General features: G+C 42.8%; 1 protein-coding gene and 2 long non-coding RNA genes across 11 annotated transcripts; 1 reads left to right on the forward strand and 2 right to left on the reverse strand.

The window, feature by feature from the left end:
* Positions 1 to 3,410: 3,410 nt before the first annotated feature.
* On the reverse strand, positions 3,411 to 10,580 carry LOC123091818 (uncharacterized). Of its 9 annotated transcripts, none has more exons than XR_006443564.1 (7): positions 10,398 to 10,580; positions 9,989 to 10,276; positions 7,482 to 9,903; positions 7,197 to 7,241; positions 6,661 to 6,723; positions 4,286 to 5,801; positions 3,661 to 4,203 (listed from the first exon to the last, which is right to left on the reverse strand). It is a non-coding gene; the product is annotated as an uncharacterized lncRNA (long non-coding RNA). The 9 variants fall into 9 exon arrangements; XR_006443565.1 differs by having other exon boundaries at positions 3,664 to 4,203; positions 4,286 to 4,370; positions 4,549 to 5,801; positions 7,197 to 9,903; XR_006443563.1 differs by having other exon boundaries at positions 3,667 to 3,992; positions 4,065 to 4,203; positions 7,197 to 9,903.
* A 405-nt stretch (positions 10,581 to 10,985) lies between these two features.
* LOC123091820 (splicing factor U2af large subunit A) lies at positions 10,986 to 22,068 on the forward strand. Its single transcript, XM_044513431.1, has 11 exons — positions 10,986 to 11,257; positions 12,073 to 12,341; positions 13,852 to 13,953; positions 14,287 to 14,357; positions 19,862 to 19,935; positions 20,089 to 20,130; positions 20,217 to 20,276; positions 20,364 to 20,984; positions 21,073 to 21,211; positions 21,501 to 21,568; positions 21,658 to 22,068. Exons 1-11 carry the CDS (start codon positions 11,132 to 11,134, stop codon positions 21,793 to 21,795), a joined length of 1,710 nt encoding a protein of 569 aa, XP_044369366.1. The 5' UTR covers positions 10,986 to 11,131; the 3' UTR covers positions 21,796 to 22,068.
* Positions 15,675 to 18,285, reverse strand: LOC123091822 (uncharacterized). The gene is made up of 6 exons (XR_006443572.1): positions 18,153 to 18,285; positions 17,374 to 17,444; positions 16,993 to 17,131; positions 16,659 to 16,760; positions 15,933 to 16,087; positions 15,675 to 15,803 (listed from the first exon to the last, which is right to left on the reverse strand). It is a non-coding gene; the product is annotated as an uncharacterized lncRNA (long non-coding RNA).
* Positions 22,069 to 22,281: the final 213 nt, after the last annotated feature.

The raw sequence follows: 22,281 nt of genomic DNA on the forward strand, positions 1-22,281 counted from the left end.
ACTCCTAGAACATCTCATATGCTCCATGACGTTCAAAACATCGTTGAAGTCCCGGTTCTAAGCCGTAAAGCATGGCACACTGAACTATCGAGTAGTCATCAGCTTTGCTCTGCCAGACGTTCTTAACATCGTCAGTTGCATCTGCAGCAGGCCTAGCACCCAGCGGTGCTTCCAGGACGTAATTCTTCTGTGCAGCAATGAGGATAATCCTCAAGTTACGGACCTAGTATGTGTAATTGCTACCATCATCTTTCAACTTAGCTTTCTCAAGGAACACATTAAAATTCAACGGAACAACAGCACAAGCCATCTATCTACAACAAACATAAACAAGCAAAATACTATCAGGTACTAAGTTCATGATAAATTTAAGTTCAATTAATCATATTACTAAAGAACTCCCACTTAGACAGACATCCCTCTAATCGTCTAAGTGATCACGTGATCCAAATCAACTAAACCATGTCCGATCATCACGTGAGATGGAGTAGTTTTCAATGGTGAACATCACTATATTGATCATATCTACTATATGATTCACGCTCGACCTTTCGGTCTCAGTGTTCTGAGGTCATATCTGTATATGCTAGGCTCGTCAAGTTTAACCTGAGTATTCCGTGTGTGCAACTGTTTTGCACCCGTTGTATTTGAACGTAGAGCCTATCACACCCGATCATCACATGGTGTCTCGGCATGAAGAACTTTCGCAACGGTGCATACTCAGGGAGGACACCTATACCTTGAAATTTAGTGAGAGATCATCTTGTAATACTACCGTCAATCAAAGCAAAATAAGATGCATAAAGGATAAACATCACATGCAATCGATATAAGTGATATGATATGGCCATCATCATCTTGTGCTTGTGATCTCCATCTTCGAAGCACCGTCATGATCACCATCGTCACTGGCGCGACACCTTGATCTCCATCGTAGCATCGTTGTCGTTTCGCCACCTATTGCTTCTACGACTATCGCTACCGCTTAGTGATAAAGAAAAGCAATTACAGGGCGATTGCATTGCATACAATAAAGCGACAATCATATGGCTCCTGCCAGTTGCCGATAACTCAGTTACAAAACATGATCATCTCATACAATAAAATATAGCATCACGTCTTGACCATATCACATCACAACATGCCCTGCAAAAACAAGTTAGACGTCCTCTACTTTGTTGTTGCAAATTTTACGTGGCTGCTACGGGCTAAGCAAAACCGTTCTTACCTATGCATCAAAACCACAATGATAATTCGTCAAGTTAGTGTTGTTTTAACCTTCTCAAGGACCGGGTGTAGCCACACTCGGTTCAACTAAAGTTGGAGAAACTGACACCCGCTAGCCACCTGTGTGCAAAGCACGTCGGTAGAACCAGTCTCGCGTAAGCGTACGCGTAATGTCGGTTCGGGCCGCTTCATCCAACAATACCGCCGAACCAATGTATGACATGCTGGTAAGCAGTATGACTTGTATCGCCCACAACTCACTTGTGTTCTACTCGTGCATATAACATCTACGCATAAAACCTGGCTCGGATGCCACTGTTGGGAAACGTAGTAATTCCAAAAGAAAATCCTACGCACACGCAAGATCATGGTGATGCATAGCAACGAGAGGGGAGAGTGTTGTCCACATACCCTCATAGACCGAAAGCGGAAGCGTTAGAACAACGCGGTTGATGTAGTCGTACGTCTTCACGGCTCGACCGATCAAGCACCAAAAGTACGGCACCTCCGAGTTCTAGCACACGTTCAGCTCGATGACGTCCCTCGAACTCCGATCTAGCCGAGTGTCGAGGGAGAGTTTCGTCAGCACGACGGCGTGGTGACGATGATGATGTTCTACCGTCGCAGGGCTTCGCCTAAGCACTGCTACAGTATTATCGAGGAGGACTATGGTGGAGGGGGGCACCGCACACGGCTAAAAGATCAATGATCTGTTGTTGTTGTGTCTAGAGGTGCCCCCCTGCCCCCGTATATAAAGGAGCAAGGGGGAGGGGCGGCCGACCAAGAGGAGGCGCGTCTGGAGGAGTCCTACTCCCACCGGGAGTAGGACTCCCTCCCTTCCTTGTTGGATTAGGAGAAGGGGGAAAGAGGAGGGAGAGAGATGAAGGAAAGGGGGCGCCGCCCCCCTCTCCTTGTCCTATTCGGACTAGGGGGGAGGGGCGCGCGGCCCTGCCCTGGCCGCCTCACCTCTTCTCCACTAAGGCCCACTATGGCCCATTAAGCCCCCGGGGAGTTCCGGTAACCCCTCGGTACTCCGGTAAAATCCCGATTTCACCCGGAACACTTCCGATATCCAAATATAGGCTTCCAATATATCAACCTTCATGTCTCGACCATTTCGAGACTCCTCGTCATGTCCGTGATCACATCCGGGACTCCGAACAACCTTCGGTACATCAGAACTCATAAACTCATAATATAACCGTCATTGAAACTTTAAGCGTGTGGACCCTACGGGTTCGAGAACTATGTAGACATGACCGAGACATGTCTCCGGTCAATAACCAATAGTGGAACCTGGATGCTCATATTGGCTCCTACATATTCTACGAAGATCTTTATCGGTCAAACCACATAACAAGATACGTTGTTCCCTTTGTCCTCGGTATGTTACTTGCCCGAGATTCGATTGTCAGTATCCCAATACCTAGTTCAATCTCGTTACCGGCAAGTCTTTTTACTCGTTATGTAATGCATCATTCCGTAACTAACTCATTAGCTACATTGCTTGCAAGGCTTATAGTGATGTGCATTACCGAGAGGGCCCAGAGATACCTCTCTGACAATCGGAGTGACGAAACCTAATCTCGAAATACACCAACTCAACATGTACCTTTGAAGACACCTGTAGAGCTCCTTTATAATCACCCAGTTACGTTGTGACATTTGGTAGCACACAAAGTGTTTCTCTGGTAAACAGGAGTTGCATAATCTCATAGTTGTAGGAACATGTATAAGCCATGAAGAAAGCAATAGCAACATACTAAACGATCAAGTGCTAAGTTAACGGAATGGGTCAAGTCAATCACATCATTCTCCTAATGATGTGATCTCGTTAATCAAATGACAACTCATGTCTATGGTCAGGAAACATAATCATCTTTGATTAATAAGCTAGTCAAGTAGATGCATACTAATGACATTATGTTTGTCTATGTATTCACACATGTATTATGTTTCCGGTTAATACAATTCTAGCATGAATAATACATTTATCATGATATAAGGAAATAAATGAACTTTATTATTGCCTCTAGGGCATATTTCCTTCAGCAGCGCCCCCCATAGCCTCACCACGCATGCCGGAGATTTCTTGCAACACCGCTCGCCTGCTTCACACTACAACGCCGCCATCTCTCCCTTTCGCCGGTCGTAGCTCGTGGGTGGCCTTGGCCCGTAGGGAACACGTGACAACAAAACTTTGTTGTGATGATAAGAATTCCAGAGATAAAAGCGACGCATCGCCCTACTGATGTGTAACTCTCACGTACAACAAGTGGGCCTCAGCAACGAGCAAGCGGCACGACCGGCGCGACCGGCGCGACGGGCCGAACGCTCGACCGTATACGAACATTTCCTAAGAACTAGGTAGGAAGTGCGGTGCTGCCGGGTATAATTATATACAATTTGGTAATACAATCATTGAAGCATTGCGAATATAGAAAATAGGATAATGTAGTTGTGTTTATCAATCTAATATATCAAGTTTAGATCAGAAACATTGCATCGATACATACACACTCAATACATAGCAATTGGTCCAGCAAAAAACAAAAGGTTTCAATCCAAAAGTAAGCTATATACATATTTAGTACGTAGCAGTTGGTTCACGCAACTACAAAAGGTCCTCGACTTCCTTGTCATTACATACCATATTATAGGTAAATAAAGTATGAATTGAATCCTGGGCAGCAGTTCAGATAATTCAGTGGCAAGTTCCATGCATTTAGACGGAGGTCGACGTGATTCGTCATTACATACCGCGTCTACCAAAAGAGACCACAAATTCAGGCTTGTACCTATAGAGAAGATAATTTTACCAGGACAGATAGTGTTACCTAGTCCAAATAAAGGCGAAGTGCATATGGCAACGGGCTTATAAGAGGCATAAGAATGAAGCGTGTGCATATGGCAACGGGCTTATAAGAGGCATAAGAATGAAGCGTGTCTTTTGAGATTCACAGTGATAGTCGATAGCTGCAGAGAAGAGCACATATTCTACTTAAATACTGATATATTCTATAGCTGCCATAGCAAACTATTTTAAAAACTGGCTTACATGCGATCCGTGCATTTAGTCTTTAAAGACTAAAGTCCTGCGGGTAGTAGGCTGGGACTTTGTTTTGGACCTGTGGTCTGTTTCACTGGGAAAGCAACAAACATGAGTAATGTATATAGTTGTAAAAGTCTGAAGAGTGGGAGGGAGGGTATGTTACTCGTTTGGTGGCTGTGAGCCCGCAGTTTCGGTAAGGCCATCCTAGAGGTTAATGTTCATTTGTATGCAAGTAATGCAAGTGAAAAGCTGACCAATACTGTGATTACCTCTAATTTGTTGACACTTTTAGTTGCTGGAGTGTTCTCATGGTCAAAGAGGCGAGCTGATTCTGAAAGGATTGCGCACGACCATATAACACTGATGACCTACTTAGCTTTGAGTTGTCTTTGTCATTTCTTGAGCTCCACCAAGTTGGGATCATCTCTTGTAATTATGCCCATGGTCAGTAGATAGGCTAAAGCAGCAGAACATGTTGACTCAATAGCACCGCTGGCAAGCTGAGTTGATTCTCCATAATATTCATGTTGAGTCGGTAATATGCTTTTGTTGTGGGGGCAGAGATCGATTTTCACTGATGCCATTACTATGGCATCATCAGCACCAGCAAGTTCGAATGCATGAATTGTACCGTCGATCAGTTTGATAGCTTCTTCGAGCATATACCTTCTCTTGATGGTAACACAGATGGCATAGAGCTACATTCATTGAAAAGGGTAAAATAATCTATTAGGTTAATTGGGCATGTTACCATTAGTAACCCGGTAACAATATAATTGAAAGTGAAAATAAGCAACAATCTACTAAATATTTAAAGCAGAATGAAAATAACTCAAAGCAAGGCATGATACCTTCTATAGTCTTAATTGTTGAATGATAAAATAGACCAGGAGTACATTATGAAGGAAAGGACCGTTGTACATTGGTATTAAGCATAGTTTGCAAGAAAAGAGATAAATGTGGTACATATGTTTTTACCAATAATAACAGTGGGGTGTGTGCATGATACAGAATAACATCCAGTCTGTCTGGTAGCACCGATGTAGGATACACATATATTTAGACTACAATAGGCAAGGGGTGGCATTTTTATATAGACATTGACTGCCTGATATGACCCATCCAGAACACACATAATCTACAATAGGGGCAGAACAGATGCATATTTGCACCAACTCAGAAAGCATGGCAATAACTCAATCTCTCATCATGCCATCGATATTGCATGGGAGGGGTCCCATCTCATCCTTCATCTTTTTCACTTGGGGATATCAAACTCAATCTCTCATCATGCCCACAAGACATCTCAGACACTCAGTAGCAGCACTTTGCATGGCCTCATTAACATCAGTAGCTGGTCTCCGCCATAATTTTTTATCAGTTCCAATGAATGCCACAAGTAGACAGTAGCACCCTTAAACACGATGGCACATGCAAGTCATTTACTTTGCATCGAGCAAACCCATCTGAGCAAGAACAACATTGAGAATGGCCTTTGGGATGACCTTGATAGCATCCTTCCCTTTAAGAATACAGTGCATTTAGTAGAAGAAGGTAAACATGTGTATACCTACTTATGAATAACCTATCTTATAAGAAAATGGGAATGAACAGAACAATATAAGTTTCAGTACTCGACACACAACATAATCATGTTTGTGCTCCAAGCATACCACAATCCATAGCAATAATCCTGAATGCGCGATTACCCAAGAAATATCAATATGTGCATTCAAGAATACTCATGACACATATCTTACTGGGGTAGGCCAAGCATCAAGGAGCTAGCAAGGGACGCATCCATGAGAGGCATGGATAGAGAAAATATTGACTGCCCTACAATTGTTTAGTGACCTAATCATGCAAACAACACATGCATACATGTCAAACCTATGGTGATACCACATACATGTCAAACTGTGCCAAAAAACACTTTCTGGAAAGAGTTAATGTAAACTCAAGTAAATCTCTCTTCAAAGGTGAAAATTTGCTCTACGACATCAATCATTAGGATATACTTTCCTATCACTTACAAAGGAGCAGGGGAAGCTCCTCTGTCTAAGGATGCATACCTAACATAGCAGAAGACGGTGCCACACAAATAAATATATCACAATCCCTCTGATTGCAAACTTATAGATTTCAGTGGTAGTGACATCAGTAAAACCGGTGGATATTAGAACATCAGAGGGCCTATCTAAATTTCAAAAGAAATAGCTATAGTATGAGCACATTTAAGATCTGAAAACCCAAAACAAATTCCACTTGTCCATTAAACTCTAATGAATTACATGCTTTCACCTCCACATCAATTCTCACATGGTATAAAAAGATCAAAAATCACGTGCAAGTACTGTATTAAGTGTTGTTTTACCACTGACTTTATTACAAAGCTCGAGGAGGCCTCCACCAGCGTTGTGGAATTAATCAATTTATCATAGGCACTGCAAAATAGCAAATCATGTAGATGCACCTCTCACTCCACTTTCTTATAAGTACTTCTCAAACTATAATTGTTTGTGGCAAGACACCCTTCCTATCCCACTAAACCAAGCTATACCCATATCTTCATTCAGAGCCCGTAAGCATTCAGATCAAGGTATTCACCATTTTTCTTAATGCATAATAAACTAAATCAATATATTTGCAAAAGAGACAAAAAGTATTCAATAAACATGCAACGTTTCTGATCAGAACAATCATGGTATCATAAGCACAAAATGTTTCAGAGCAATGTACAAAAGATAAAAGACTACAATCCAAGGGAAAAGGAAAACCAATTTGAGGTTGAAGCTATCAATTTAAGTATATAACCAACAATGTTAGCTATAACGTTTTGGGATGCAACTTATTCAGTTTGAACTATGAACTTGCAATCTAATAGAGTAATCAGATTGAGAAGAGAAAACTAACTCACGTGAGAGTGGCCCAATACTTGTAGTGTTCAGTTCTGCATCATTGTCTGTGAGACAAAATACAAACACACAAAAGGCAGTAAGCACATGGATAACAAAGATACTGAATTGGGGCTTGAAAAAATGAAAATAAAACATAGAAGGATGCTCAAAAGAGTATAATAAAAATGCAACAAAACAAAAGACTTCTTAATCATCTTGTCATCATACAATGAAACTCAGGTCTTCTTTTCATAACAAACACAATCCTTTTGCATGTGTACATAGAATTGGAAGTACTGATTTACCTTTAGTTGCCTCCGGTGCACACCATCAGTACCCTCTCAGATTCATGACAGAAAGTCAAGCCTGTGCATATGATTAGACCATGTACTCAACCCATGGATTTCGAGTCGCTCGACTAGTCGCGACTAGTCGACGACTAGTCTATGAGTCGCAAAAATATGGTCGACTCAGCTTAGTGTCGACTCGCGACTCAGAGTCGCGACTAGTCACAACGCAGGCTCGACTTCTTCCGAGTCGCTGCCCCAAAGCGACTCGCATGAGTCGCGACTCAAAAACCATGACTCAACCTAGAATAATCAAACTTCTCCCAGTTTTTCACAATTTATATGTGTACATAAGAGTAGTTAAAACAGAGATTGAAATGGGCATGCAGAATAGATTATCTGCCGGCATATAAAAGTGGAGAATTTTTGAAAAATAAATATTCATAACAGGAATCATGAACACACCAAATAAGTTTCACATTTCATATAATTTCTTACAAAGCATAATTCAAATAAAGTTAAGATAGGACAAGAAAGTCAGATAATTTACAATAGGAGAAGAGGATAGCCCTAAAAAGCTTTGAAACTTCATGCCTCACGCATCCCATACTCTTTGCAATGGGCTAAATCTAAAATACATATCACCGATGATTCTATTCTCAAATCAAACAAAACAAAAGGCAAAGGGGCAGCAAGGCTTGATTACATATCCTCTAAACTCCTCCATATCTGGGCTCCAAGGACTATAGAGAAAGGGAGCTAAGCCATCGACACACTATCCCTTCCCGATCCCGAGCGGACAGATAACTATTTCTCAAATCAAGGGAAGCAACTCCAAGAAATAGAAAAACAACTTGTGGACATCATTTTATTTAGTCAGTGAGTTGGAAAGATACCTACTGAACTTACACGACTCAAGAGAATATTCCAGCTTCCACCAAAGAATTTTTTGTCACCTTAGCCCTACGAAAAATCACATGCAATAGTTAACAATGAAAAAATATACTAGATGAAAATATGTGTGCCCAGATTGTGAGCCTAAGCACAAGGGAAACAAAAAACATCAAAGATTGTGCTCAGAATATAACAGCAATCTTATGAACAAAGTATGTAACTGCAGTAAAAAAACAAAGTTAGAATAGTGAATTGGCTTCTTATACTAACAGTGAGATCCTGCATTGCCCGCTTGTAAAGAGAGTGCATATCGTGTGTTTCTATGCAGACTGGATATAGAAAAATGACTGCAACATGTTGTTTGCTGCATACAACCTCATAAAAATGGCATAACTAATGCAAGTATGTTTTAGTGTCAACTGGAACGAATATAAAACTCCAATAACAAATTTGCAAGTTTGGAGCAAATATAACTTATTTTGTTCATGTCTTCGAGAAACACTTATTTTGTTCATGCCTATAATATAATTATGGCACAACCCTATATGTCTTCCACAAAAAAAATAGAGAGGAAAGCAATCACATTAATAATTTTATAGGAAAACGATGGAAACAACTCACTTCTAGTTTTCATAGTTAGAGTTGCAGGTAACCATCATATGAGAGTACTCTTATATATTTGAACATCGTCAGTCAATCGGGAGCTCTGTTGGCATACATCATGGGAACCGTGTATTACGAAACCTAAGCAACTAATGTACTCCATGTACCTGATTGTACGACCATGGCAAAACGTTATTTTTAAATCTGACTATCCGATACAATATACACTGTAGGCAATGTTTCCTGGCCTATGAGTTGGCTGTGGAGAGAAGTACTATGTTCACCCCTTCTCTGTGCCCGTGACGAATCCAGTGATGGCAAAAAGTAAAAAAAAAAAACAAATAGAAATGCAAAGAGGTGATGCCCGCAAGTTCTGGCTCGTGAGACCGTGAGAACCATCGTGGAGTCCATCCCATGCACACCCTCGGATCCGATTCTTTGTGTGAAAGCCAAAGGCCCGGTCGGGTCGGGCCACAGCGTCAGCATCATCGCCACGCATGGTATAAATACTGCAGATCTATACCCTGAAGAAGGCTACTGTTATTGCATATGTGTTTCAATTTTTCATTTACAGATCTCTGCAAAAATCAAAAAAGTTGCCGTGAATTCACTCCAAGTAATGAAGCTTACAGAGATAGCGAGAGTAAAAGATAGGACTGTAGTGTGACTCGCCCTTGAGAATCCCCGGGCATATGTAGAGTTATCAATTTGGGAAGAGTGAATGGAATTGAACTAACCAGGAAGCCAAAATGACGTCTATCAACCCTCCCAGTCTCGCCATTGAACCAACCAGGCAACTAAAAGCAGATCAGAGGTCGCCTCTAGGGACTCTAGCAGCGCCACCATCAGCTGTTCTCTGCCGCTTTCGTTGTTCCAGGCCAAGAAGACAGATGAGATGAGGAGGATGGGAAAGAGCAACAGTAGTTGGATCTGTTTCGGTGGCCTGCCAGCGTGAGGAAACTTCGTTCGTTAGGGAAGGGAAGAAAGCAAATGGTTCGAGGCACGTGGAGGAGGAGAGGGGAGCAGACCTTGAAGAGATCCATGGTGGCGTCGGAGCTGAGGAGGGAGGAAGACCGGCATCAAAGCCCACCCACCGGACGGCCAGGCAGTCATCACCCGACAAAGGAAGCAGTTGAACCCCTCATCCACCTCTTACGGCGTGCGATTGTGGATCTTGCGGAGCTCGACAGAAACCACACAAAGGGAGGAGGCGGGCTTGGTCTTCCGGGAGCGCTGCTGCGGCCGGCGGATCGGGCAGCGCCATGGCCATGGCCGTCGGCTGACCTGCGGCCGTGGTGGACGAAGTCCGCGTCCACCTGCATCTTGACACCGCCATCAGATGCTCTCCACAGCTTCCCATGTTCCAGGCCAAGAAGACGGACGAGACGAGGAGGATGGGGAAGAGCAACAGTGGCCGGATCTGTCTCGGTGGCCTACCTGCGTGAGGAAACGTGACGGAGCGGTGGCCTGAGTTCGACGATGGGGAGGAGAAGACGTCTCGCAGCTGTCGGGGGCGCCGCCAGGAAGGGGAGCGGGGGAGGAGGACGAGTGGGAGAGGGCGGCGGCTAGGGTTCCCGCGAGGGAGGAATGGGAACAAGGAGCAGGGCTGTCGCTCTCCCTCACTAGCAGTCAAGGTGTGTTGACCTAAATGTGAAAAGACCAAAATGCCCATTGGGGGGCACCGAAATAACAGGCGGTGGCACACCAGAGGACGCACAACAGTGTCGGGCCTAGATCCGACGGCCCATATCGTTCCCTTTGAGATCCAACGGCCTAGATCGTTTCATCTGCAGATCCGACGGACAAGATCATTTTAGAAACGCAATCCGATGACCCATAATCCAAACGCACGGGAGGGCTTCATTTTGTTCTGGACTCTAACAATGGGATATATATACCAACCTAATCCATGGGACTCCGGGCCCTTCGATCAAAACAGCCATCTGAATCTTGGCCCCAACCTCAAAGAAAAAAGAACATTGGCCCCGCATGTCAGCCAACACAGGGCAATATATAAAAGATACCCGCTTCTCCCGTCCCGTGCTCAACCTGTCCCGACCTGGTTTTCCTCCAACCGGCGACCCAGCCAAACCCTAGAACAAACCGACCGAGCAGGCCATCGCCACCCCACGGACTCGCCGCAGCCGCTGCAGCTGCAGCTGTCGCGCCGCATGGCCGAGTACGAGGAGGGCTACGAGGGCAACGGCGACCCCGCCGCCGCCGCCGCCGCCGTCACCGGAGGTTCCCCGCCGACCAAGCCCTCCGGTTTCTCCGACCAACCCGACGGTCGCTCCCAGGTGCATTCCTCTGATCCACTTGATCCGAGTAGCGGTCTAGCTGAACCGTGGGTCATGTCCAGCTTGTGCGAGGTACAGGCAGACTAGTGCTTGTTTAGCTGCGCAGATGTGTTGATCTGCGGAGATGTGTGCGCGCCTATCTGGGCGCGGGGATTCTCGGTTGTTAGGGTCGGTTTTGTTTTGATTGGTATCATATTCGTGGCCTTGTGGGAGCGGCTACTTTTTGAAACTGCCGCGGCTCACTATTGATGTGAGATTACGTTTCTAATGTATACGTCTTGCTGCATTTTATTCTGTTGCTTCCCTCAAATTGTTTTTGTTAAGCTACTTGTATATCATTCCTTGATGCATTGAACTGATAATCACATGCTTTGTTAAACTTTATTATCTTATTAGCTGTGAAGATCTATGTACAAGTTCTGGATTCTGCCTTAAGATAATTTGTGGGTGTATTCCTCTGTTGCTTGTTTGAATAATGTCTTCAAGCGGTCCATTGATGGCTCTAAATAGCAAGCATTTTGCATATGTTCCTTCATGTATGGTGATCATATCGTCGTTGATGAAAGAATATCATTCAGGTGTGTCTAGGGCACATCTAGATGTGCCCTAATTATTGTACATCTAAGTGAGTGAATCAAGCACAAAGAGGAAAACAAAGAAGAAAAAGAAAATACCCACACAAATCTCGATGTAAGACCAATGACATAGGACTTAGATGTGCAATACTTATGGCACATCTAGATGTGCTTTAGCAAAACTGATAACATTCTTATATTCTACAAGAAATCTAACTAATATCTTCCTTTTGTCCCCAGCAGGAGGTACAGCCACATGAGGGAAGGTCCTCAAAATCTAGAGAGAGGGACAGAGGACGAGAGAAGGACAAGGACAAGGAGCGTGATAGAGAACATGGAAGAGATAGAGAAAGGGGCCGTGATAAGGACAGGGAGAGGGACCGGGGTGACCGGGACCGGGAACGCGACCGCCACCATAGGGAGCACCGTGAAAGAAGTGAAAAAAGGGAGCACTGTGGCCATTCTGATGACCATGATCGTCATCGCAGCCGTGACCGTGATATTGAAAGGTACCATGTCTAAACTTCCATGGATTTAGTTATGTTAGTTCCACCATGCCTATTTCTGAGCTCTAGGTAACTACGTTGAAAACCATCCATCTCTGTTACTCACAAGGCTTTTAATCTTCTGAAGTATTCCATGATGTAAAATTTGCTTGCCCTCGTGTCGCCCTTTCTGGTGTTTGTTTTAAAGATACTTTTTGATTATGGTCTATGGTGTACATAGGAATTCTAGCATTATAGGTGTCCAGGCCTCTGGGTATGCTTTGCTTGAGCCCAAGTTCATCCTACCAAGTATTTGGTCAAGGGTTTGCTTGTTTATGTTTTGTCCAATATTGGCTAGAAAAATGGATAATAGTTGGCATGGGCACGCCAAAAGTTTGGCAACCATCCAAATAAAGACCACAGTTTTGGCTATGACAGAAAATTGTTAATGTTTGTTGGTTTTTGGACACCAACCAAACACTAACAATACTCTGCACATTGCCGCAAAATTATTTTTGAGATTTGATTTCTAAATATTGTATAGAATATAAATTCATTCCTTAAGATTTGAACTATGGGAATTTCTGCAGAATTAGAAAAATAAAAACCTTAACATGAAAAGTTGAACATGTCAAAATTAATACATTAAGATTCAGAACTCACTTAAGGGTGCATGAATTAATGTACGTTGCGTTAGAGATGCTCTCATGTCCAGATCAGACGTGGACCAATCTAGCAAATCCAGCAGCTACAACAATTTTGCTGATGTGCATGCTCGCATGCACAGCAAAATGGCTGTTTAATGACTTATGGGTTTTGTCTATATAAGATTATGTTGATAGGGCTAATACTTTAGAATTCTTATTTTGTTATGTAAGGTTCTGCAGTATATTATATAGATGTTATGTCACCTTTGTTTGGGAGAAGTAAGAAAGAACCAATCTATTGTCTCCCAAATATCCTCTCATCTAGTCTATGTCCATCTAAACCTCTCGCAGCCATGCTGTCTGGCTATCTTCAGCGCAGTAGTTATCCCATTGTGATTACAGGTTCACGACACATGTTCAAATTTGTCTAAAAAAGAACTTACTCATAATACATAATCTTGCCGGGTTCTATAAAATTTCACGATAGAAATGAGTTGTAGAGTAGCGTTTTGGAGTGAAGTCCAAATTGACATCTTTCAAAGTACTCTAGGGAATATGCTTAACTTGGTGCGAGGTTCGCTTTTAATGTTGTTCCTTTGTGGGTGGTTACTTGCTGAAGGTTTATTGTAACCTTTGTGTGGATGGTGTTAAATTTTGTAAAATCTGTTTTCCTTTGCTAAAATGAAGGCTCTGTTAATCAATTGTTCTTTTTGGGACAGAAATAGCCAAGTCATGTTTTCTGGAGAATGTTTTGTTATCACAGTAGAATGCTAATCTAGTATCCTCCATATACTCATCCTATCTTGATAACATCATCTTCTATACAAAAAACCTGGGCTACTGATTCTATGAAATCTGGCGTATTCTGAGATAAACTGGTAATGCAGAAGAGACCGTGACAAGGATGGCCATCGCAGGCATCGCTCCCGCTCCCGTTCTAAGGGTCGTGAACGCAGATCCAGATCTCGTTCGCGTTCTCGTTCAAAGAGGTATGTGTTGAAACTTGAATCTCTTCCAAAGGTTTACTATCTACGTTTAACATGTCAGCAGTCTGAGGAAGACAAATCAGCATTCCTTTCGAGATCCGTCACAGATACTATTCGTGTATGCTGTTCTTTCATTGTTTGCGCTTAAAAATCCATGCATTGGTTTCGTGCTTTCTGTTTGGATGTCAACTGCTAATACATTGTTTATCTGATGCAGATCTTTCCTGCGTGATATGTTATTTGTTATATACCTTATGCTGGTTCTATTGTGTTTCTCTAGTCTGCTATTTCCTGCTTGTTGAACTACTTATATAACTGCCTGCCGCCCTGAAACAGCAAGCGGGTGAGCGGATTTGACCAGGGACCATCGCAAGCCATTCCTATGGTCACTCCTGGCGCGACCCCAGGTATGTGGCAAACAATACTGATGTTTCTAGTTTTGCATTTTTACACATATGTTTCTATGATTAGGACTAAAAAAGATGATCTGTTAAGGAACTGCTAATCAGCTGTTATGCACAATTATATATTTGCAATAATAATAGCAGCTTCTGGAATGACTATGTACATCCGTTCATTTTCACTGCAATACCTATCCACATGCTTTGCCGCGAACTTGTACTAAACAGCCAGAATGCAAATTATTGTTCCTATAAATACGGATCATCATTTATTTCAGAAATGGTTGCACGTTCCAGTTCATAAATATTGTTGGTTCACAATCGAACAAATTTTTGAAGATTTAGCTTTTGCTTGCGATTGTCTACGATAAGTCTGGCAACTTTCCTCTTTGGCTTGTCACCAGAAATTGACTGAGCTATGGGAATTGGCCCATTCTGAGAACTGGGGCCCTACAGTTTAGTAGCAGTGGATGCTTTGGAAGGCTTGGTAATGATTGTTGTGGGAATGATATTTTCTTACAGAGAAGGCTTGTAAATTTGCATTTTACTAGTACATATTTCCGTGCGTTGCAACGGGAAAAAATTGCAGAATCTGCTCCACATGCCAACTACGTACATCTCTAGTGACATTGTGAAAGTAATGTTATTATCACCATGTATAGTATAATTGTTTGTGCGTCAAAACAAAGATACAAATATTCTAATTGTTAAACATCAATCTTGTCAAACATAAGATCCTTGTACGCATCAAACAACATGTTGATAATAAATCAAGATGTTTCATCTATGAGAAAATATTGCTTAGTTGAACCGAGCAAGCTACATATGAAAGATGGAATTTAAATTTTATGATAAGGTAACGAATGAAACCAACCATTTAAGTATACTGTCCAATGTGTTACGTAAAACATTTCAAATGGCATGACACAACTAATTCAAGAACTGTCATATTACAAGCTATACCCTTGAGTCGGTCTGATCATCTTATAGTTGCAAAACAAATATTTCTTGAGAACTTGCAAGTAATTATTATGCTTATAATCTAGAGAACTACCTTGTCCTACCAAAGAAAGAAACAATCCAAGAACAAGCCCCCTTGCTCAATTGTAACATTACGACACGGGTAGCATCTGATTCTGATCTCATCCTCTCTGTCCGGTTATGAACTCCAGCTGCCCTGCTCCTCCGCTTTGACCCGTTTCGCCTCAACAATTTGGTCTCTTCGGTCGCCTCACACTCAACATCCTACAGTTTTCTCATGAATTCCATTCAGTTTCAACTCAAACAAATTTGCTAGTATGATAAAATTGCAACCAAACGATATGGGCAAACTTGATCATGTCCTAAGTCGCCCTCTCATCCAGCAAGCAGCTTGTCGAGGTGGTTGCATCTAGCACGTCACAGGATCAAATGGCCAGCAGCATGCTGGATGATCCTCGTCCGCTATACACACTGCAGATTTTTTGTTTGAAGAATTCATGCAAGAAATGGAATCCAAGTGTTTAGGAGCGGAGGGAGTACATGTCAATGCAATTTGTTCATATAACTTGCTTATTGTCTTGAAAGAAGCAAACCATGTACCTCCCTTGTCTATATATTTACCGGGACGGCATAAGCGACAATAGTGTGGACCCAGTATAGGACGACCCCAAGAGGATATGGTATTATGAGACTCTGGCAATGACTTGGTGTCCTGTTCCATGATATAAGCTGCAAGGAATAGCTAACCTCTGGATCTGCAGCAGAATTATTCACTTGCTTATTTGGTATCTGGATCTTTTAGCACATGGGAAAATTATATGCAACTGTACTTTAAATTTTGACAACAAACAACACCAGAAAGGACAACTCGTTATACGCCTACACAAAAATGCTCTGGTCATTTTATTCCTTTAGCTGTTTTCAATTATATACAACATGCTCTCACTACTGCTACTTAAAATCAAGGCATTTTTCATATTGTATTTTTTCAGGCTTCAGTTTACATGCTTTTTCCTAAGCTTCCACGTCTGAAAGGTAGTTAGCACTCTGTAATCATAGAGGATTTATAACCATATAGGCATTTCGCAATGGCAGCGGAGGATACTGTGGAATGTAAAATCTGTAAATTGTAAATTAAAAAAAACAATGACATGAACATAAGGCATGTGTCTCCTACGACTACAACACGTCCATCTAACAAACTAAAGCACTCGTCAGTCTAATAATTTTCAGGTTAGGCTCGCTCATTACCATACAACTTCTAGAAAGAAGAAATCATACATTACACAAAAACTGCAGAGAGAAAAATAGGATATGAGAAAGAACCTTTAACCACCCACCCACACAACTTCCAACATAGAACCTCCGGCGAAGTTGCAACATTTGCATCTCTTCAAGCCAATGTGGAGCAGATTATATAGGGGCATCCTGAAGCAAACAAACAAATTAAGAGAAGACCAAAACAAAGGAGAAATATGTTTGATAAGGACCTAAGTGCTATTTTTGTCATACCGTAATTACATAAGAATATGTGACCAAAACACCTCTAAACAGAGGACCGGCAGACATGGCAATTTTAATACCATAGAGGCTTAAATTGTGTGTGACCTATGTGGTTGGGAATTTCATCAAATTCCAATGAAAGGGGTTGGAAGACTACCTTGTAAGTTCTTCTACATCATGAATCTCTTTGCATCATTCAATTCTTAATATGCAAACAGCATCATCCGTTATATGAGGGCTATAGTATGTTTGATTGACACATCACGTGCCCCAGTGTCTAAACCTGAGTCCAACACCTGCCATCATATTCAGTTATTCACTTTCTCTTCTTTTACAATTTAGTATGCATCCGCTCAAGCAGGCCCATACTGAGTAAAGAGGGGAGGGGGATCATAATCTATCAGGAAATATAAATGTTTAGCAACAGCAAGCAGGAGCACATTTAGGCTGCAGTACAGCCCAAAAACGGGTGATCAAATCTAAGCACAGTAAAATAGTTAAAAGCAGATCCATGACATCTATATTCTATTATTCTTACCGAATTGGTAGCCTATCTTCAAGTGTTTCGTTCTTCATTGTAGATATTTGTCGTGAGCACTACCGGACAAGCTGAAATTGCACTCAAGGCAAGACAAAGATCAGAAGATGGATGTTGGTTCCCTGGGTGGATTCTCATATTCAATTAAATAAATAGAAAGAAGACTCTAGGGCGTAGAGGAGAGCCCGTACTAAATTAGGATTCTCATATTCAATTAAATAAATAGAAAGAAGACTCTAGGGCATAGAGGAGAGCCCGTACTAAATTCCACCGTGGCCAGGCACTCAAACACAACCATTGCAAGCTCGTGTATTCTATCTCAAGATTCAGTATTGTCGCTTAGGTTTTCCTATTGGACAACAGCTCCTTCCGCTGTCCTTGCTCGAACAAAAAAATACAGAAACCAGTGACCACACCCTCCCATCAGAAATCGTAGGACTATCTACTTGCCATTCAGTTGTAGCATGCTCACCATCAACCCCATTAATCTTCTTTGTCATTCCAGCGCCAACCATGCCATGAACTCGTGAGCCACTTGTACCTTCGTAGGGCATGGTGCCCTGTCAGGAGTTGCACCCCGATCCTCGGCCTCAAACACAAAATTGGTCCATAAAAAATGCTACCGCAATAAGCCACACAATGTTTTCTACACTACAATTCAGAAGCTACTAACGCCAAATCCATGTTGGTATTTGGGCGCAAAAATAGTCTGCATCAACTACTGCATGGTACACGGAAAACAGGGAGGTCTGCATGGTACACGGAAAACAGTGAATTACCTCTTGGTCCAACCAGGCACTTCATGAATTACTTTCCCTGTTAATTCCACCAACAGATCCCTTCCTTGTCAGCTCTATTCCTCTACTGCCGCCGGAGCATAAACAACATTGACTGATTTAGCCAATGTGAAACTGAAGTTTTACTTGCACTTACGTTACACTGAAAGTGAAAAAATAAAAATAAACTATGCACATCAGCAGAAATCATTGTCAAGAAAGCCATAATGTAGTGCCACGGGAAACAACACCAAATAAAACATCATCAGTATATAGATGCAAGAAAAAAGATGCTAGCAACACTGCTGCACCCGAAACTGTAAATATCAAGTCCCAGCCGCTTGCTTGGCTTTCCTCAAGAAGCTTCCATCTATATTGATCAATCACCCAGCGAACATCCGGCAGCACAATTGATTCGTCGCTTTGCTTGTCATGCTCATTCTCGGTTTACATAGCATCTCCTTCAGCCCGGTCAAGCTGCAAAATTTTGCAAAACAGACTGGCCTTTGCCCAGACATTGGGGAAAGGTGTGGGAGCCATTATCCTTGAATCCGCGAACAACCAAAAAGATCAAAAACAATCTCCATGCCCTGTAAAATCAATTGAGTATTTTCTCTCTCAATCTCCTTGCTCTGCTCAGCCATGGGAGGTGGCACAGCCAGAACAGGGGAACTGGTGTGGGCTGGAGGTTGTCCGCAAGGAGGGCCTGCATGGGATCCGGCAAGCATCGTCTCCGTAGCAGTTCGTGAGCCTCACTGGATTGGAGAGGACATGGTTGGGAAGCCGGCGAGCAGCGCCACGGGGAAGTGGAGACAGAGGTGCCACGGAGAGGCAGCGGTATCCTTGCGCACGGTGGCGGAGACGCTTGGGGAGGCGCAGCGGTGACAAGGTAAATTGACAGGTGCAGCGGTGGCGAGTTGAGTTGCCGCGGCGGGGTCTCGCACAATTATGGCGTCCACCGGCGTTCAATCGCGGCTGCCGGCGAGCGGTGTGCTCCAGGGAGCCGGCTGCCGGGGCTTCTTCAGGGCTATTGACCGGCGACGGGAGATTCCGATGGCGACTGCAAGGGGATGGGAGAGTAGGGAGCGTTGTTGGGAGCGGAGGGATGAGGCGCGGCGGCGGACGGAACCCTAGCGCCGGGGGTATGGCGATCTCGTGCGGGAGAGAGAGAAGGTCCATCGAATCGTTTTCTTTTTCACTTAATCGATTAATGAATACAGAGTGCGGGTTGATTCCATAAAAAATGAGGGACTTTTTTGCAAAAACGCTGCGACGGTGAACCCGACAGACTCAACCCGTGCTTTATTATTATTAGGGAAAGATTCCACGTTTTATATGGAACTGAGTGACTCTTCTTTTGCTGTTCTTGGTTTTTGTGTCTTTGTTTGTTTGTTTGTTGTGTTTCCATATTGGATAGGAAAGCAATCTTGGACCACTTTGTCCATCATAAACCAATGGAAAGAGCGGACTAATGTAGCTTATTGTACAAGGAGAAAACAACTGGTTTGATATCTTGTTTGCCTTCAACTAGTAATCAGTATTACCTTATGGCTGTTCCATAATTATTGCTTTTAGTCCTTTGTCTCCTTGAACATGTGCAATCCATTCTCCATGTATTTTTATCTGAAATGGATCTTTGCTAGATTACTGTGGATTTCCATGATAGTCACACGTATATCTGTAAGGAATTGTTCTTTTTTGATGAATTCCAGGTCAGCTGCCCGCAGTTGCCCCTCTTATTACTGGGATGCTTCCAAACATGTTTAATTTCACTGCTCCTACGCAGGTGACTACTATTTTCCTTTTAGATTGGGTTCTGTCACCACCAGGCAATCTGATTCACCCTGTTTTGTTACTTTTCTGGTGGTGACAGAATGAACCTAACTCTAGTATTTGATATGTTTCTACTCATAATTTTTTCTTCTTCTATTTGCATCAGTTCAATCCTCTAGTTATGCAACCACAGGCCATGACACAACAGGTATTTGACTTTTCTTATTGCTTGTCTCCATCATATTTTAGTTTTGTTCTGTGATATAACGTCATGGCTAACCACCCTTATCCTAGGCTACCCGGCATGCTAGGCGTGTTTATGTTGGTGGACTTCCACCAACTGCCAATGAGCAGGTAATTACTTAATTAACTTGTTTGTTTTCTTGACGGCCTATCCTTTTTTGGTCTGCGCTTTGTATTAATTTTGTATTCTTTCTGCAGACAGTTGCTATATACTTCAATCAAGTTATGGCTGCTATTGGAGGAAACACAGCTGGTCCTGGTGATGCTGTTCTTAATGTATACATAAACCATGACAAGAAATTTGCTTTTGTGGAGATGAGGTCTGTGGAGGAAGCAAGCAATGCAATGGCCTTAGATGGTATAATGTTTGAGGGAGCACCGGTGAAAGTTAGAAGGCCAACAGACTATAATCCTTCCCTGGCTGCTGCACTGGGTCCAAGCCAGCCAAACCCTAATCTAAATCTTGGTGCTGTTGGCTTGACACCTGGCTCAGCTGGAGGTTTAGAAGGCCCTGATCGCATCTTTGTGGGTGGCCTCCCGTACTACTTCACCGAGGCTCAAGTGCGGGAGTTGCTTGAATCCTTTGGACCGTTGCGAGGATTTGATCTTGTGAAGGATAGGGAGACAGGCAACTCGAAAGGATATGCCTTCTGTGTATACCAGGATCTTAATGTCACAGACATTGCCTGTGCTGCCCTGAATGGTATCAAGATGGGAGACAAGACCCTCACTGTTAGGCGAGCAAATCAAGGCACTTCTCAACCAAGGCCAGAGCAAGAAACCATCCTGTTGCACGCACAACAACAAGTGCAGATGCAGGTACACTCAGCTGTTGAAAATATATGTTTTACAAAATGACAGTGAGTTTATATTTCCCTTCCAAATTTTGACCGTTGCTTTCTGACAGAAACTCGTGCTACAAGTTGGAGGGGCTCTACCGACAAAGGTGGTATGCCTGACCCAGGTGGTTTCAGCAGATGAACTGAGAGATGATGAGGAATACGAGGATATTTTCGAAGACATGAGGGAAGAAGGGCGCAAATATGGTAAACAAAATGAAATCCATGGACTTGCCTTCATCTTGTTTTGAACCCTTGCATTCTGTTATCATTGTGTTCAGTTACTGAACTTGTTTTGTTTTGTGTGTTGTCTTTTTGTGTGTCTTTTTTGTAGTCCACATAAATGCCATTGCAGAGTCTTTTATAGTCCAACCCCATGCAATATTGGCAATCGGGCTTAACCTACAGAAGACACACTATTCTTTTCCAATTGGATATGATTGATCATATATCATGTATTTCTTGTTTATGTATGTACTCACTAACACTTGGACAGGTAACTTGGTTAAAGCTGTCATCCCACGACCTGACCCCAGCGGCGCTGCTGTTCCTGGAGTTGGAAAGGTGAGTTCTGATTTGATCATACTCAGTACTGATGCGTTGAGCAGGAACAAAATTATTTTGATCCATGGACTTTGTTGTCCGCGTTGCAGGTGTTTCTGGAATATGCAGATATCGACGGCTCGACCAAGGCGAAGGTCGGGATGCATGGCAGGAAGTTTGGCGGGAACCAGGTGGTGGCCGTGTTCTACCCTGAAAACAAGTTTGCTGATGGAGATTACGATGATTAGATGAAGTCCTCTGCTTGGTTGACACCCATATCATGCGTTTGCTTAGTTTTCAAATTGAATCCTTTTTTAATCTGTTTGTGGAACCGTCTGCTCGATATATGGTACTCCCTCTGTCCCATAATGTAAAACGTTTTTTGACTCTAGTTTTTTGACTCTAGTATAGTGTCGAAAAACGTCTTACATTATGGGACAGAGGGAGTATAATTTTATTTGTCAAGTACATGTACCGCTGCTGCCCTTGCCTACTGTACCCAAACATGATCAGTGCTGGTATCTTCCCCCTTGCTGCATGTGGGTCCTCTGTTCACTTTTGTAAAGACTTTTAAGACAGCACCTAAAGCAGTTCAATTTCTGTTGTCTTAAATGACTTACAAAAATGAACAGAGGAGTATTAAAGGATTGTAGGCATGTTTCAAATTATTATTGGACCTGGGACATGGTTATGTGGTGAGATTCGGGGACGCGGATTTGGTGAACATGGGTGCA

This window comes from Triticum aestivum, chromosome 4B (genome assembly GCF_018294505.1).
Source record: "Triticum aestivum cultivar Chinese Spring chromosome 4B, IWGSC CS RefSeq v2.1, whole genome shotgun sequence".
NCBI lineage: Eukaryota > Viridiplantae > Streptophyta > Magnoliopsida > Poales > Poaceae > Triticum > Triticum aestivum.